The following is a 15099-nucleotide window of genomic DNA, read 5'->3' on the forward strand; positions in this document are numbered from 1 at the left end:
TAACCACAAAGAGAGAGAGAGGCTCACGCTATAGAGGTTCCAGATCCTGCGGATTTTCAAACAACAACTCCAATACTCCAAGTAAGTATTCCTCTACCCTTTTTCTCTTCCCCACCAAAGGTAGGGGGCAGACTAGAGTTATTTTACCACATATGGGAAACTCTAACACAAGATCCTTGGGTCTTGGAGACCGTTCGTGATTTCAAAATAGATTTGACCAATATTCCAACACAAACGTCCCTTCTGGGAGGTCTATCTCTTTCAGAAGATCAACAAAAAATTATAAAAGAGGAAATTACCTCCATGCTCCAGAAAGGTGCAATCTCAGAAGTCCCTTGGATTTTGAAAATGTTTGTAAGCACACTCTTTCTTGTTCAAAAAAAGAAAAAAGGATGGAGACCAGTCATAAATCTACGAGAATTAAATAAATACCTGATCTACAGACATTTCAAAATGGAGGGAATCCACCTCCTGAGAGACCTTCTTCTAGAAAGAGACTGGTTGGTGGAACTGGATCTGAAAGACGCCTACTTAACCATTCCAATGGCCAAGGAACATCAACCTTTTCTTCAGTTCACTTGGAACAATCGCCTTTTTCAATTTCAGGCCCTTCCTTTCAGACTTTCCTCTGCCCCTTGGTGCTTAACCAAGATAAGGAGAACTATTGCCTCTCTTCTGAGGGAAAGACGTATTCGCTTAATCATATACCTCGATGACTTTCTCATTATGTCCCAAGACCATTCGCAGATCTTGTCAGATCTGAGGACCTCAATGGACCTCATAGAGAGCCTAGGGTTTATTATAAATCGGGAAAAATCTATCTTTACCCCCTCCAGATCCCTGGAGTCCCTCGAATTTACCGTAAATACCTCAAAATGCCTTCTCTTACTTCCCCCAAAGAAAATTTAAAAAATTTGGAAGGAAATAAGATTTCTCTTAAAACAAGATTCTCTGTCCCTGAGAGAGTTAGCCAGACTCTTAGGCCTCCTCTCTTCCTCCATTCAAGCCATCTTCCCTGGTCCTCTCAATTACCGAGCTCTTCAGAGGATAAAAGGAAAAGCTCTCAGATCCTCTCTTTGGTACGGAGAACTTGTAACACTGGATCACCAAGCAAGATGGGAACTCTCTTGGTGGCTGGAGAATTTTGACACCTGGAATGGGAAAGCAATCTACGGTTCTTCTCCGGAATTTGTTCCAGAATCAGATGCGAGCCTTCATGGTTGGGACGCTCGCTTTCTTTTTGGCTTCCAGGAAAATGCTAGTTATCTTCATACTATATTCATATAAACTATTTAGAACTCACAGCAGGCCTTTACACTCTAATGAGCTTCAGACACTCTCTTCAAGGGAGATCTGTTATCCTGAATATGGACAACATCTCTGCCATCTCATATCAATCGCCTTGGTGGTACCAAATCTGCAGACCTCTCCAACTTAGCCAAGAGACTCTGGATGTTTTGCCTGGAACACAAGATTGCTCTGAAAGCGGAGTACCTTCTGGGAAGGTCAAATATTTCCGCAGATTGCAATTCGAGGTTCCTTTTAGACTTCAGTGATTGGAAACTCAATCCTTCGGTTTTCAACTCCCTAAATCTCCTTTGGGGTCCTCTAGATGTGGACCTATTTGCGAGCAGGTTAACCTACCAGTTAGAGGAATACTTCAGCTGGATGCCGTATCCTGGTGCATTTGCAGTGAACGCCTTCCTCCAGTCCTGGTCAGACCTTCGGGGCTATACCTTTCCACCTTCGCAATGATCCAGAGAGTTCTTCAGAAGGTCAGACAAGACCAATGCTCTCTTGTTCTCATAACTCCATTTTGGCCTTCCCAGGCCTGGTTCCCTATGACTCGGGAACTGGCCTGCCAAATCCCTTTCTTAATTCCTGCGGTCCAAGGCCTGGTTACAAACGCAGACGGGAAAGATCACCACCTAATTCTTTCCAAGAGTTTGAACCTTCTTGCTTGGAAAGTGTCAGGAGATCCAATGAATTGTCTGGACTTTCGTCATCAGCTGCAACTCTCCTCCGAGAATCATGGGCTCCTGGAAAGCGCTATAGGTACAACAACATTTGGAGAAAATGGCTTTGTTGGTGTTTGGAGAGGAACTTCTATCCCGTGGAGGCTCCTGTCATACATATACTTAATTTTCTCATTGAACAATTTGATAATGGGCTTTCTTATAGATCTATTAACTGCTATAGATCAGCAATTTCTGCCAGTCACTCCCTTGTCAACGGTAAGACGGTAGGTAAAAACGTTATCATTTGTAGAGTCATAAAAAACATCAGACTAAAGAGACTACCTAGACCTAAATACTAGTCCATGTGGGATGTTAAGGCTATTCTTGACCTTTTTGTTTCTTGGCCTGATAACTCCTTTCTTAATAGGAAGTGTCTTTCTATCAAACTAGCAACTCTGTTATGCCTTATTTCTTGCTGTAGAGTCTCTGATATCAAATGTCTTGATATTTCTTATATGTTTTTTGATATGCATGGTGTTAAATTTTAAATTGTTAGAAGAACTAAGACTATGTCAGATTTTATTTTCTATCCTCGCTTTGATATGTGTAAAAAGCTCTGTGTTTTGAACTGTATCTTGGAATATGAGAATAGAATGAAAGACCTTCGCCCTCCAGTCGCGAATCAACTTCTTATCTCTTGTTAAACCTTTCAAACCCATCTCTTCTTCTATTGCAAGATGGGTTTAGTGTGCTATGAATCTGGCTGGTATTGATTTATCTAAATTACAAGCTCACTCTATTAGAGATGCTATGACCAGGAAGTCTTTCTACTCTGGTGCTAAATTGGACGATATCCTCAAAGCTGCGGATTGGTCCAACGCATCCACATTTGCTTGACATTACTGCAAACCTATCGAGCACATGTCTGATGTTGTTTTTCACGGCTACCAACATGCATAATGTAATCTCCGGTCTTGTAATGAAATTGCGATTCTCCTATTAACATGAACAGAGAATCTGGATTTCATTAACCACATGGCTGCTAGGCGTTTTCCCGTCCTGCGCTGAAGATCCAAAATAATCATTATCCATGACGAGCTGGCCTTGTCATCCGCGCACGGCAGGTAAGCGCCATGACGAGCCCAGCTCGTCATTAGCTTCGAAGGGGTTAAAGAAAGGGAGGCTAACATTATCCCTCCCGTCCCTCCCTTGGACGGTGTATTCTTGCATAGTGTATTTTTGAATATATCTTTGATTGTGATTTTATCATTCTGATTGTTTTGTATTCTACTATGCTCTGTTATTTTATTTGACACTTTCATTCTTTCACATGTTTTCCATTCCTTTCAGATAATTCGTCTTAATGAATTTCTCCTCTCCTTGGGCTCATTGTTCCCCTTTTGGATTCTTCATTCAAGAACAACTTCACTTCAACTTTCGTTATGGATTTATTCTCATGATCTCCTTTATCCAAGACTTTGAGATCCTTTGGAACTGTATTTATTCGTCAGCATTTAAAAGAGGCAGTCTGTTTGTGGTACATGCCTTTAAAACCTTATGTTCATTCCATTTTAGAATTGTTTTATCGATGATGTAGTGCGGCTGCTTGGGACTGCATTAAAAGGATAATGCATAAGGTTAGCCTTCGTGTCTTTAATGAAATCCAGATTCTTTGGTCATGTGAATAGGAGAATCACAAGTTTTGCCTTTCCAGGAGTTGCTAATGTTTCTGTCCCATATGGATAGAAAGCCTCAATTTTTGACATTCCAGGAACTGCTCATTGTTAATGCCTAAAAACATAGAAAGACTGAGTTATTTTTGGCTTTCCAGGAAAATGCTAGTTATCTTCATACTATATTCATAAAATGCTTCAGTTGAGTCAGTATGATGGGTTTGAGTTAGGTGCAGGAAGAATTGGCGCTCTAGCGTGTACATTTGTCGGTCAAAGAACACAGTATTTAAAGAGTCACGGTGCATACAGGTCAGGGGAAACAAACCATAGGAGAAAAACAACCCCTGCCAGAGTGTGGGAAAACCCATACAACAGATAATGTACAAAATCCTGTGCACACGTTTTCAAGAGTAATGACGGTTGATAAAACCCCAAATTTTTCTTCACTGTTCGTATTTAGAAAAGACAGAGGTCGACATCCAATGTCTCATTTGAAAAGTGATGTATTTCAACTTGATCAGTACAACAAAACATAAAAACAGCCAACACGTGTTTCGTCACACCATGTCTAGATGTGACTCTTCAGGGCTGGGAAGGACAACAAAAAGGAACAAAACTAAATGCAAAACGGAATAAAAATTATCAAAGAGGTATAAATGATAATAAACATAAAAACATATGGTGACTGAAGTGAACAGAAATAAGAAACACCACTCTTATTGTGGAAACCCTAAGTGACAAAAGTACAAAAAGTGACAAGTTTGGCAAAAAATGAGACCGTAACAAGTATGTGTGGAAAGTGACAATCCATAATTGCGAATCGAAATGAATATATGCAGTCGGTAAAAAATAATGGATCTTAAATGCATATATCTGTACAGTCACAATGAGAGCAAATAACTGCCATGGATGATAGCGTGAATACAACTGGGATAGATAGCGAAACAGTGATTCAGTAAAGATACAATAATACAACATGAGCAGCATGATCAGGTCTAGAAAAGTAATGTCAAGGGACACACAGGTTACCGTAAGGGCTAAAAGAGTGCAAGACTAAAGAAATGTGCAGGAGGTTGTGAAGGTGAGTGTTCCCTGCGCGGGTCAGGCCAAATGCCAAAAGAAATAGTTCAGACATGTAAAGAAAACTCACCATGGCTTTCAATGCAGGAAATATTCTTAATATAAATGAGCCTACTAAGGTTAATCTAAAGCCTAAATCAAAAGTGGAATTGCATGAAATAATGAAAACAGCATTCGGGTAAAAACAAAATGGCAATTGCTAGAATTCTAAATAAGTAGAACAAACAGTAACCCGAATGAGTATTAGAGCCAAATGTAAGCAAAAAGTAAAAACAGCAATTGGTGCCTCACAAAGACCAGCTAATGCATGGTATGCTCAATACTGTTAATTTATCCCCACGAAAAAATGTAAATTTGAGACCAGCTACGCATGGCATGCACAAAACTGCTAATATATCAGCACGAAAATAGAAATTTTAGGAAATAGAGCCACAGAAGAAATGAAGGAGAGGAATGAGCCTGAAATGTAAAAGGAACGTGTGGGTAAGAATTGTGTCGAAAAAACACACAGAAGGGGATGTTGCCCTTCATACCGGTCAATTAAGTGAAGGGATCATGAATATCTGTAAAAAGATAAAAGTAAATAATATATATCAGAAAGTGCGTCTCAATAATACGAGAATGCCCCTATTGGAAGTGGTTCAATACTCACCGCAGGACCGGTGGGTAGTATGAACCAAAAGCGGACTGTAAAGTCCAAAGCTAAGGAGACCTAAGAAAATGGGGATGACAAGGTGGGTAATAAATAACTCTCCTGTTGTTTAGGCTATTCCTAGAGCGGCCATCCCACGAGAACCAACACTTACCTGGGCTCCAGCAGCTGTGTGTCTTTCGTCTGGCGTCTATTGTTCCGGATAATGGACACAGAAGACACCAGGTTGAAACGGTAAATAAGCAAAACTCTAAAAAGACTAGAACGTTAAATGTCAACGTGGGGTGTAACTCAGGAAGTGTAGTCGGTCTCGTTAGAACGAGACACGTACTAAAGAGTATGTAAAAGAGAAGCTCTGTAAAGCGTAATCATTCAAAAAGGAGAAAACAAAAAGAAGGTGAAGAATCGGGTGGGAGCAGTAATGTTGTCTAAAGTCAGTGAAGTTGTGTGTCTAGCAGTGACATCAAGGCAGTACTTTTTTACACTCGGTGTGCTAACAAAGATGGGTCAGAATTAGTACTGTATGTTCAAAAGTGATGGTGATGAAAGTAATAATAGGTAACAAATATCAGGTTCTCGAAACACGTTTATAAAGTAAAATGTGGTCAGAATAAACATAAATTTAGTAGCCCCGTTGTCCTTGGTAGGTACACCTTTTCACGAAGTGTGAACAAGAATTTTGAAAAAATGTGACATAAGACTGAGATTTCGAAATGAGAAAGAATACGGCAATAATAAGCAGATAAAAAGACAAGATACCAAAAAACAGAGTACACATATAATTCTATTTAATGTACCTCAAGAAGTATTACTTTTCAGATAATAAACAAATATATAGATTCGAAACCATTAAAAACTCAGTAAAAAATGTTGTTCATTGGTTACAACACCTTTTCAGGTTTCAAACTTGTACATAAAGAGATGTGTTTTTCTTTAGGGTAAAAGCATCTGGTCCCACTGATATATGAACTCGGATCAAACTCCTGAGTGCTGCCAATTATTACACCATGAAACATTACTTCTGGGGAGAAGAATGGTTTGGCTTTTGCAAGACATTTACTATTCTTCACTACTTTCTGCTTTTACTTTGTCATGTATATTTCCCATGCCAATAGTTGGAGACATAAAGCGTTTAATTAACTGTATGAACTGCAGTGCAAGGTGCAGATGTAAGGAGTTCTGAGGGCCGAGTATCATGAAGGGAGAGGAAGGTCTGTCCCACAGGTAATAGAATACTAATTTACTGCCTATGCTAAAGGAAATAGGGTTTACTTTTAGAAAGTAACGGTTTGCTTTTCCAACCTCAGTGATAATCACAGAACAAATGCACTCAGTAGCAGCTGCAGTTCAAGCTTCTGTCACACAAGAAAGCAAGCAATGGCAAAACCAATAGGTGTCGCATATGCAAAATCTATTGGCTTTGCCATTCTTTTTTACATTTTTACATTTCGCACAGCAGCGCAGGCTCCGGTGCAACATAGCTTAAAGGTTTTTTTTTAAAGTGCTATGACGCAGCCAGTCTTGACTGTGTCATAGCAATTGTTTTCCTTTAAGCACTATTGGACTACATTCCACACTGTTGTGCAACATGAAAACAACCATTTACAATGCAACAGGTCTCGCATTGGTGAGCGTTTGAGCAATTGGCATTGTAAATACCAATGCCTTTTATCTATGTATTTTAAAAACCTGCAAGCGGTGCATAACCACTTGGATGCTAATGACAAGGGTAACTTGTCATGCACTGCCCATTCATTTCAATGGAAATCTCATTCTAGGTGCCTCATAACTCTTACCGTCCAAGTGGATAAAGACACACTTTGTCTTTACAGTTGTTGCTTACGTGAAGCACCGCTGGCAGTAACTGCGCCTCTTTTACTGCCAGCCTTGCTTCTTGTAAGCAATAACTATAAGTAAATAAGTAAAAAAAATTGTGTTTATGCACTACTTGCAGCTTTTCTAAACACATAAATAAAAGGCGGTGTCATTTACTATGCCAATAGCTCAAACTCTCGCAAATGCCAGACCTATTGCATTGCAAATGTGCGTTTATACTGAGGGAATGGTGGCTGTGCTAACATGTTAAACATGGTAAAGTAAAACAAACTGGAGAGCTTTTCTTTTGCATAGCTGATTTAAGGAATATGGGTGGGCTGCATTTCTGAAAATGCAATAAATTTAACACAGTCGAGCATCTGGAAGCCGTTTTTCATTTGAAGTGATATATATAAGTTTCTTCATCTAAATGGATGAAAGGCTCCTTGAAAATCCTAGTTGTGACCCTGCCTTGGCTAAATAATTGCCTTTGACATTTAGCGAATCTAGGGGCATATTATCAAGGGGGTTTATCTCCGCTTTTTTGGCTTTAAAAGCCAAGAAAGCGGAGATAAAATTATCTCCCTATTACCTAGCTGTCGCTAACACCAGTTAGCGACAGCTAGTAGGAGATAGCGACCATCTTGGGCCCCACTTTGCATGTCAGTGATATTTATCACTAATGACATGCAAAGTGGGCGTGCCAAGATGTTAGCGACTGGAAATAGTCGCTAACATCGCTATCTCCTATTACCAACTTTTGGAGATATTCGCACTAAGCGCGAATATCTCCAAAAGCTAACACCTGCCCTGAGCAGTTCTTAGCCATGTTATCCAATGGGAGGTGGATAACATGGCTAAGAGCATTAGCTCGATAATGCATGAATATCGCTGACTTTTCAGCGATATTCATGCATTGCGGCCGTTTTTTTATCGCATTTGCGATAAACCTTGGTAATACCAAGGTTTATCTGCGATGAAAATCGCCGCAGCTCAGCGGTAAATTTTTGTCTCTAACCAAGCAATAGCGATAATTATCTCTATTGCTTGGTAATATGCCCCCTAAATTGCTCTGACATATATCCTCTATGAATATCTTACAGTTCTTGCTAGGTTTTGCTGTCGGAGGCACCCATGAATTATTTTCTAGAATAAATAGCGCTCTGTTCACTGCTGTGAGCAGCTACAGCTGCATTTAAAGTGCTCCATTTTAGTTTTGTGAGATACATTCCGGCAACAAGGGAATTACATTTTAACTGGATGGCATCCCGAGTACCAATTCACATTTCCGTGGTCATGGCCATTGCGGTTAACCAAATCTTATACTCTTGTCGCTGCTGCATATGTTGCGCGTGTGTTCCAACACAAGGTCTTGCTAGGCACTTAACGTTACCGGTAGGGAGACCTAAATGTACTGTGGAGAGAGAAAAATGGGTAAAACTAGAGTAGGATGCTGGGAGCCTACCGAGGAAAGAGCAGGCCCAAGAAAATGTGACACGCTCTAGTCCCAAAATAGCTGCCTTATGTACATTGCACTTTAGTTCAACAGCCTTACAATTTATGAATGCTATATTGTTTGCATTCTTATTAATATAATTAGCAATTACTACCTGGATTTTAAAATTGTAAGGTTCTATTTGTAAAATATGTGTTTTTTAAACAAGATCAAAGGACTAAATTAGTGTAGTTAGGAAGTCATTTAATTTTGTCCATCAGTCATGTGTTGGCTGGCGTTGATTCTGTTATTGTCTTAGTACAAGGATACTTAAAGTAGGGCCCAGGGACGCCACTGGGCTGCTGTTCACTTGATGGAACAGTAACATTCAGAAAGTTGGGCATGCTGTGCGCATATGTTTTAAGGGTCTCTCATGAGATAATAATGAAATAGGAGGCAAGGTTAAAATAACCAATTGTCTAGGATCACACAATGTCGTCAAGTGGGGAAGACAGAGCAGATACCAGTTTTTTTTTGTTTTAAATTTTGCAATTCAGCAACCAGAGTATCTCTTTCCCTCTCACGTTCTACATTAAAAGTTAATGCTTTGACTTTAATTCTTGGTGCATGAGGATTGAGCGTTGGTGGCGGACGAAAGTCACATGAAGGCTCAGTTTATTGTCCATACCATGCATCTGCTTCGTGTCCCCCTAAGCCTACCTTTCATCACCCCGACCCTTGTATTGCTGACATCGGTAAGGCCCTCAGGCATGTCACAGACAGTGCTTTGCGGCCCCCGGGGAAATGTTTGCGAGTACCTATGTCTTAGTATGAGCATGGTGGCATCATTGTGAGAACCTCTAAGTACCATCTATGTGAATACGATCATGTCATAAGTATCCTGATATTAAAACTTTGTCTGGCCCTGTAAGCATCTATGTAATACAGGTAGAGACGAATCTATCAAAGATACTCCAAAATACTTATGGGGACCGAGCAGAAGAAATGCTGGTGGGGATCATTCACACATGGGTGAAAACACAACCCTCTATTGTCACTTCAAAATCTAGAAAGCTATAGCTTACAGAAATGCACACTTTATACAATTTCAGGCCCACAAACCACTTTTAGTCTCATGATTGGCGTTAAATGGATGGGTCTAGGTTTTGAGTCTTACTACCAAGGATGCTATGGCTTCTCCCTCTAGGGTGCGTATTGTGTCATGAACATTATTTAGGTGCTAAACGAATAGAACCCACCTCCATGAAGACATCAGTTATGCTTTGAGAACAATCTTTATAGTGAAGGTCAAAGCGTGGGTGTAGGCAGTACAATGCCACGCAGCCATTTGTTTTCAGGATACGATCCGCTTCCTGTAGGAAGTCTTCTATGTTGAACCAATGAGCAGCGACTGAAGCAGTGATCAGGTCCACTGAGCCATCTTCAAATGGCATCTTCTCTGCGAGGGCAACCCTAAAAAGTAGCCAAGATATTGGTTTAGCTATTGAACGAACTTAAGAACATTTGTAGGATGCTTCATCTTGCAGAAACCTGACTCTTTTATTTCCAACAAACTTAACATTTCCGTCTCTGCTTTCTTATATACAATGACCTGTGGACACGGGTTGTTAGTCTGTTAAAAGTTTTCAAATGCCACACTTATGCAAATCCTTAACATAAACACTCCACGATTGTCCAAAGTTAGTGCAAAGACTCATTTATTGTGGCGTGCTTTAAAAAAGAGATAATAATAAAAATTAAATAAAAATTAAACAATAAAAATAATATATATATATATATATATATATATATATATATATATATATATATATATATATATATATATATATATATACATATATATATATAAAACCTATGCATTTTTCAAAATGTAGATAATCTTTTTCAGTGCACAAACAGGAACTAACCTTTGAGTTGACGTCGAAACTATGCCTTCCCAAAACTACACATTCTCGATAATGGTCAGCGGAGAAATAGTGAAGTGCCACTGTTTGCGATAGGAAACTTACCGCCCGATTCATCAATGAAAATAGCGCTCGCAAAGGGCCAGATTCTGAGAATCTGGCCCTTTGCGAGTGCGATTTTTGCATTTGGGATTCAACATCCCAAATGCAAAAATCGCTATTTGCTAATTCGCATATTTGCGAGGATTTACATTTAAGAAATCTCTATTTGAGATTCCTTAAATGTAATTCATCATCCATTTTACAATTGCGAAATCGCAATTTCGGGCCGCAATTTACCGCAAGGTCAAACCTCATGGTAAATTGCGAAAACTCAGAAAAATGCATTTAAATGCATTTTTCTGAGTTGCACGTTACACACACACATGTCCTTTGGACATGTGTGTGTGCAACACCTGTGTTAATTTCCATTGCAGGGGTGCTACAGGGTGTCCTTTGGACACCCCTGGCACCCTTGTACTCGCAATCTCATTTGCGATTAGCTAATTGCTAATCGCAAATGAGGAATGACTCCCCATGCATTCCTATGGGCCTTTTGGCCCATAGGAATGCATGGGGAGTTATTTCTTATTTGCGATTAGCAATTAGCTAATCGCAAATAAGGAATCAGTGGGAATCGCAATTAATATTGCGATTCCTACATGAATACCGTTTTGCGAGTCTCAAATAGCGATTCCTTATGATTCGCTATTTGAGCCTCGCAAAACGGCCCGTTCATGAATCAGGCTGTTAGTACATTGCTAAAATACCATATATTAGGATTACTTAAATAAACCATTGCTGATCTACAGAAAATAACCCAGTCTGTGATACATTAGTAAAAACACATCTTATGGAATCATTGAAAGATGAGCTGGTTATGTTTTTATTTTTTTCGTTCTTTCACAAACGTGTATATATGTTACACTGGTGGACTAGCACCTGTGTAGTTATAGTGAGGTCTGACTTTCCATAGACAAGACATTTCTTGGTTCTTTATTAACTTTGGCACCGTACAACGAATCTGCATGAAACGTTCCAAATAATGCTCAGGCACTTCGAACCTTCATGGAACATTTTGTGCTAACCATAGGCCAGGCCTCATGGCAAACCACCACTGTGCATGGATAGAGGCTGTGAACACATGCTGGAGTAGGGCACACCCAGTGGGATTCACACAGGGCCTTCCAAAGGGCCAGGCCCCGTGGCTAATTACCACAACGCACAACTAAAGGAAGGGGGCATCAATGGTATGCTACATGCAAACATGGCTATCTGGCTGTTTGTCCAAATTAGAATATGATAAACATAAAAATAAATTCACTGAAAAACCCAAAGGTTAAACAGACATTATAGGTAAGTGTTGAAATGAAACATGAACTAATGTTAAACAAGAAAACTCTGAAATACACCAGTTATAGTTAGTTAAAAAAATTACTGGTGTATTTCAGTGGTTTTTGGGATTCATTTTGTATCCATGGATCCTACGACTAAATTAAGATTTATTTTTTATTTGCATCAAAAAGTGGGCCCTTTAGAGGCCCCCTCACTTAGTCTTGGGGGCCATGATGTCCTCACCCAGCCTCCTTAAATGCCCTTCCTAAATTTTTTCAGGACTCAGGGACCCAGTCAGTGACTCCTGTACTGATGTCCACAACACTTTCTATCAGTGCTGGGGACTGCCATTAAGATCTGTTGATGCAAATTGCAAACGGGTGAAAAAACTCCCTTGTTCAATAAGGTTGTTTTTATATACTTTTGGGTTTGTGTATATCCGCAGATCCGGAACCATGGGCATCCACAAATTACAGTGCAGATATACCTAAAAGTTATGTTCAATACAAGTACCTCTTAAAATGCATATTTCTTGAAAACCATTGTATAAATTTGTACCAATAACCCAAAATATAGCCCTTGAGTTTAGTTCTAACTTTGTAGCAAGTTTAGTGTAATTCTGTTCATCTGATTTTTTTCTTGTTAAAGAACAGAGACTCGTTTGAAAATTATAATCGGAAATCACACTTTTGGGCCTCATCCCCCTTTTTTTTTGGCCCCAACTCTTCAGGCATCTACAGTGAACTTGGCATGACAGATGCAAAAGGTTGAGTACGGGGATGGAAAGAGGCCACCCCCCCTGACGCACAAAGCTGTAGGCTCTGCACAGCAGGAGTAATGCTGCAGACTGCCCAAGGTAGGTGGGCATATGCTAAAATGTTAATATGATTAAGAAGCTCCAAAAAGTGACGTTGTTATTAGATGTTGAAATGAGATAAGAACTAATATTTAAAAACTGGAAAATCACTGAAATTCACCAGTTATACTTTAGCGAACTAACTATAAAATGTCCCCTTTAATGCACTGCTTAAGGCTTAACAAATCACATCACTCTTTGCATGTTTAATGACATCAAGGATGAAATCACTGTTGACATCTTAATTAGGAAACAATAATCTCTGTCTGGCCTGGAACCCTTTGCACATATTTCTTAGAGAGGACATACAAAGAATGGCTGTCTCGGAGGCAGTAAGAACCTATTGAACTTTGGAACTTGGGTACCTTTAGACCTGGTACCTCTAGGCTCATTCCCCTGTTTTTTGTCAGCCTTCCTGTGATTATCCTTTTGTGTTTGTAAAAGATGTCCTTTCAAGTTAGACATGAATAATTATGTTGATGAGGCCCCACCCCCTCCCTCTCTTAGTGCAAAGTTTTACAAAATATTGCAGACTTGTGTCATTGATTAGAGATCAACTTTCAGGCTACATGGAATAACTGGCCTTCTCTTGGATTTCTAAACTTTCTGAAGTTCGATCCTTTAAGAAACTGCACTTGGATGCTTCAACATCAGAAGAGATTGCACACCAGGCATTAGTAGGGGTCATCCTAAATTGTTAGTTGCAAAGTCCTGTTGCCACTAATATTGCCTGATCCAGACCTGCTGAAATTGTTTCTAGGAGCTTAAATGCCTCTACACAGGTGATCATGAAGGCAAAAAATTATATAGCATCCAATGAAGAACCACTCCTGGCCATGACAAACAGTTGCTCCAATTGGGCTCCCCTTTCTGCTCTACCATTTTAGAACTGGGCATGGAACCCCTTTTGATCCATCTGAATTCCAGTACTCTACGTACAGGGGAGTAGCATTTGTTCAGCATGTGGTCTAGATCACCGGTTACTGATTCGCTTACACCTTAGATACAGGCCTTGGTAGGGACAAGTTATCCAGAGTCCCACAAGGTGGATCAAATCTAGTATTCTTTATATTGAGGACAGGCAGGAACTCTAGGAAGGGTACAGACAGTACTCTCAGGTGCTGCCAAGTTCATCGAAGGTCCCTTCCTACTCTTTAGCTTTTTAGGAATGCTCTTAAAACCCATCTCTTTGTGCGGACATACCTATAGTAGTGCCCTGCCCTGTTTTGATCTGTTTTGGTAGGCGCCTTGACACCTTCGGGTTTTATAGCGCAATACAAATTGCTTTCATTCATTTATTCATTCATCTATCAAACATGATGGCCGCCTAGTTTGACTACTTGACATGGTGAAGCTTCCCTTGACCTTCGTAATCTTCCCTCCCCAAGTGGATACAAGGAATAGGTGGCATGCATTGTATTCTTTAATTTGGTGCACCGAAGAGCATTACGGGTAGACTAATTTTCACAATAGGACCTATACTTGATGTCTTCAGCTCCCTCTTGAATCTTTGATTAGGCTGCAGGCCTCAAGCGGAGGACCATACAGAAAATAGAGTATGCCAAGACAGCTGAAGTGAAGTTCCATTGAAGAGGTCTCATAATCCTTGCTTCTGACTATAACAGTACCTTATTTACATTATTGCTGGTTAACTGCAATACTGCTGTTATAATGACATGCGAGTAGGGGATGGCCACAGCCTAGTTCCTAGCCTCTTGATTCAAAACGTTGCCAATAAATGATGAATGTTTTATCATGGACAAATACATATATACAAATAATGATGTTTCTTAGTTTGCACTGCATCCACTGTATGCATATCCTGCCTGCAATGGGTTCTCCATGTCCCCCCACCTGTGTGCACCCATTTCACATGTATCCTCCTCCGATCTGCCTCCCCTTAATCTCTTCTAAGTAAATAACCTTCAGTTACTGCTGCTGTGCTGTACCTGTTTTGCCTGATGATGTTGACACCAGTGATAATTTCTCTTTATATGCCATGTTTGTTAGTGGAACATGCACTGTTGCTGACCATACTGTAAATCTTCTGTGTGAATTTGTAGACTTGCCCTTATGCTGGATATATCCAAACTTTTTTCTGTGGGTAGTAATACACGTACAGACCTTGTCACTACATATATGTCATATTAATTGGTTTTGTCAACATTAGTGGCCATCATTTCACCACCAATACTATTTTTATAATATTTACCATAGAAAGATTAGGCCTTGGTACGTAACAAATTGCAGGTATCCATAAAAAATGTAAATGAGGTGCTTCCCAGGGAAACGGGGACTGCACTGCTTGACAAGTACTCCCATCGGTGTCTT

At 39.9% G+C, this 15099-nt stretch overlaps 1 protein-coding gene across 2 annotated transcripts in view; it reads right to left on the minus strand.

Annotated features, from left to right (window-relative positions):
* Positions 1–15099, minus strand: part of LOC147701323 (uncharacterized) — a 104689-nt gene that overhangs the window by 64316 nt on the left and 25274 nt on the right. For both annotated transcript variants that reach the window (XM_086930040.1, XM_086930039.1), the window contains exon 5: positions 9873–10086. In XM_086930040.1, the coding sequence (XP_086786166.1) occupies positions 9873–10086 (214 nt within the window). The remainder of the gene's footprint in view (positions 1–9872; positions 10087–15099) is intronic.

This window comes from Lissotriton vulgaris, chromosome 7, assembly GCF_964263255.1.
Source record: "Lissotriton vulgaris chromosome 7, aLisVul1.2, whole genome shotgun sequence".
Lineage (NCBI taxonomy): Eukaryota > Metazoa > Chordata > Amphibia > Caudata > Salamandridae > Lissotriton > Lissotriton vulgaris.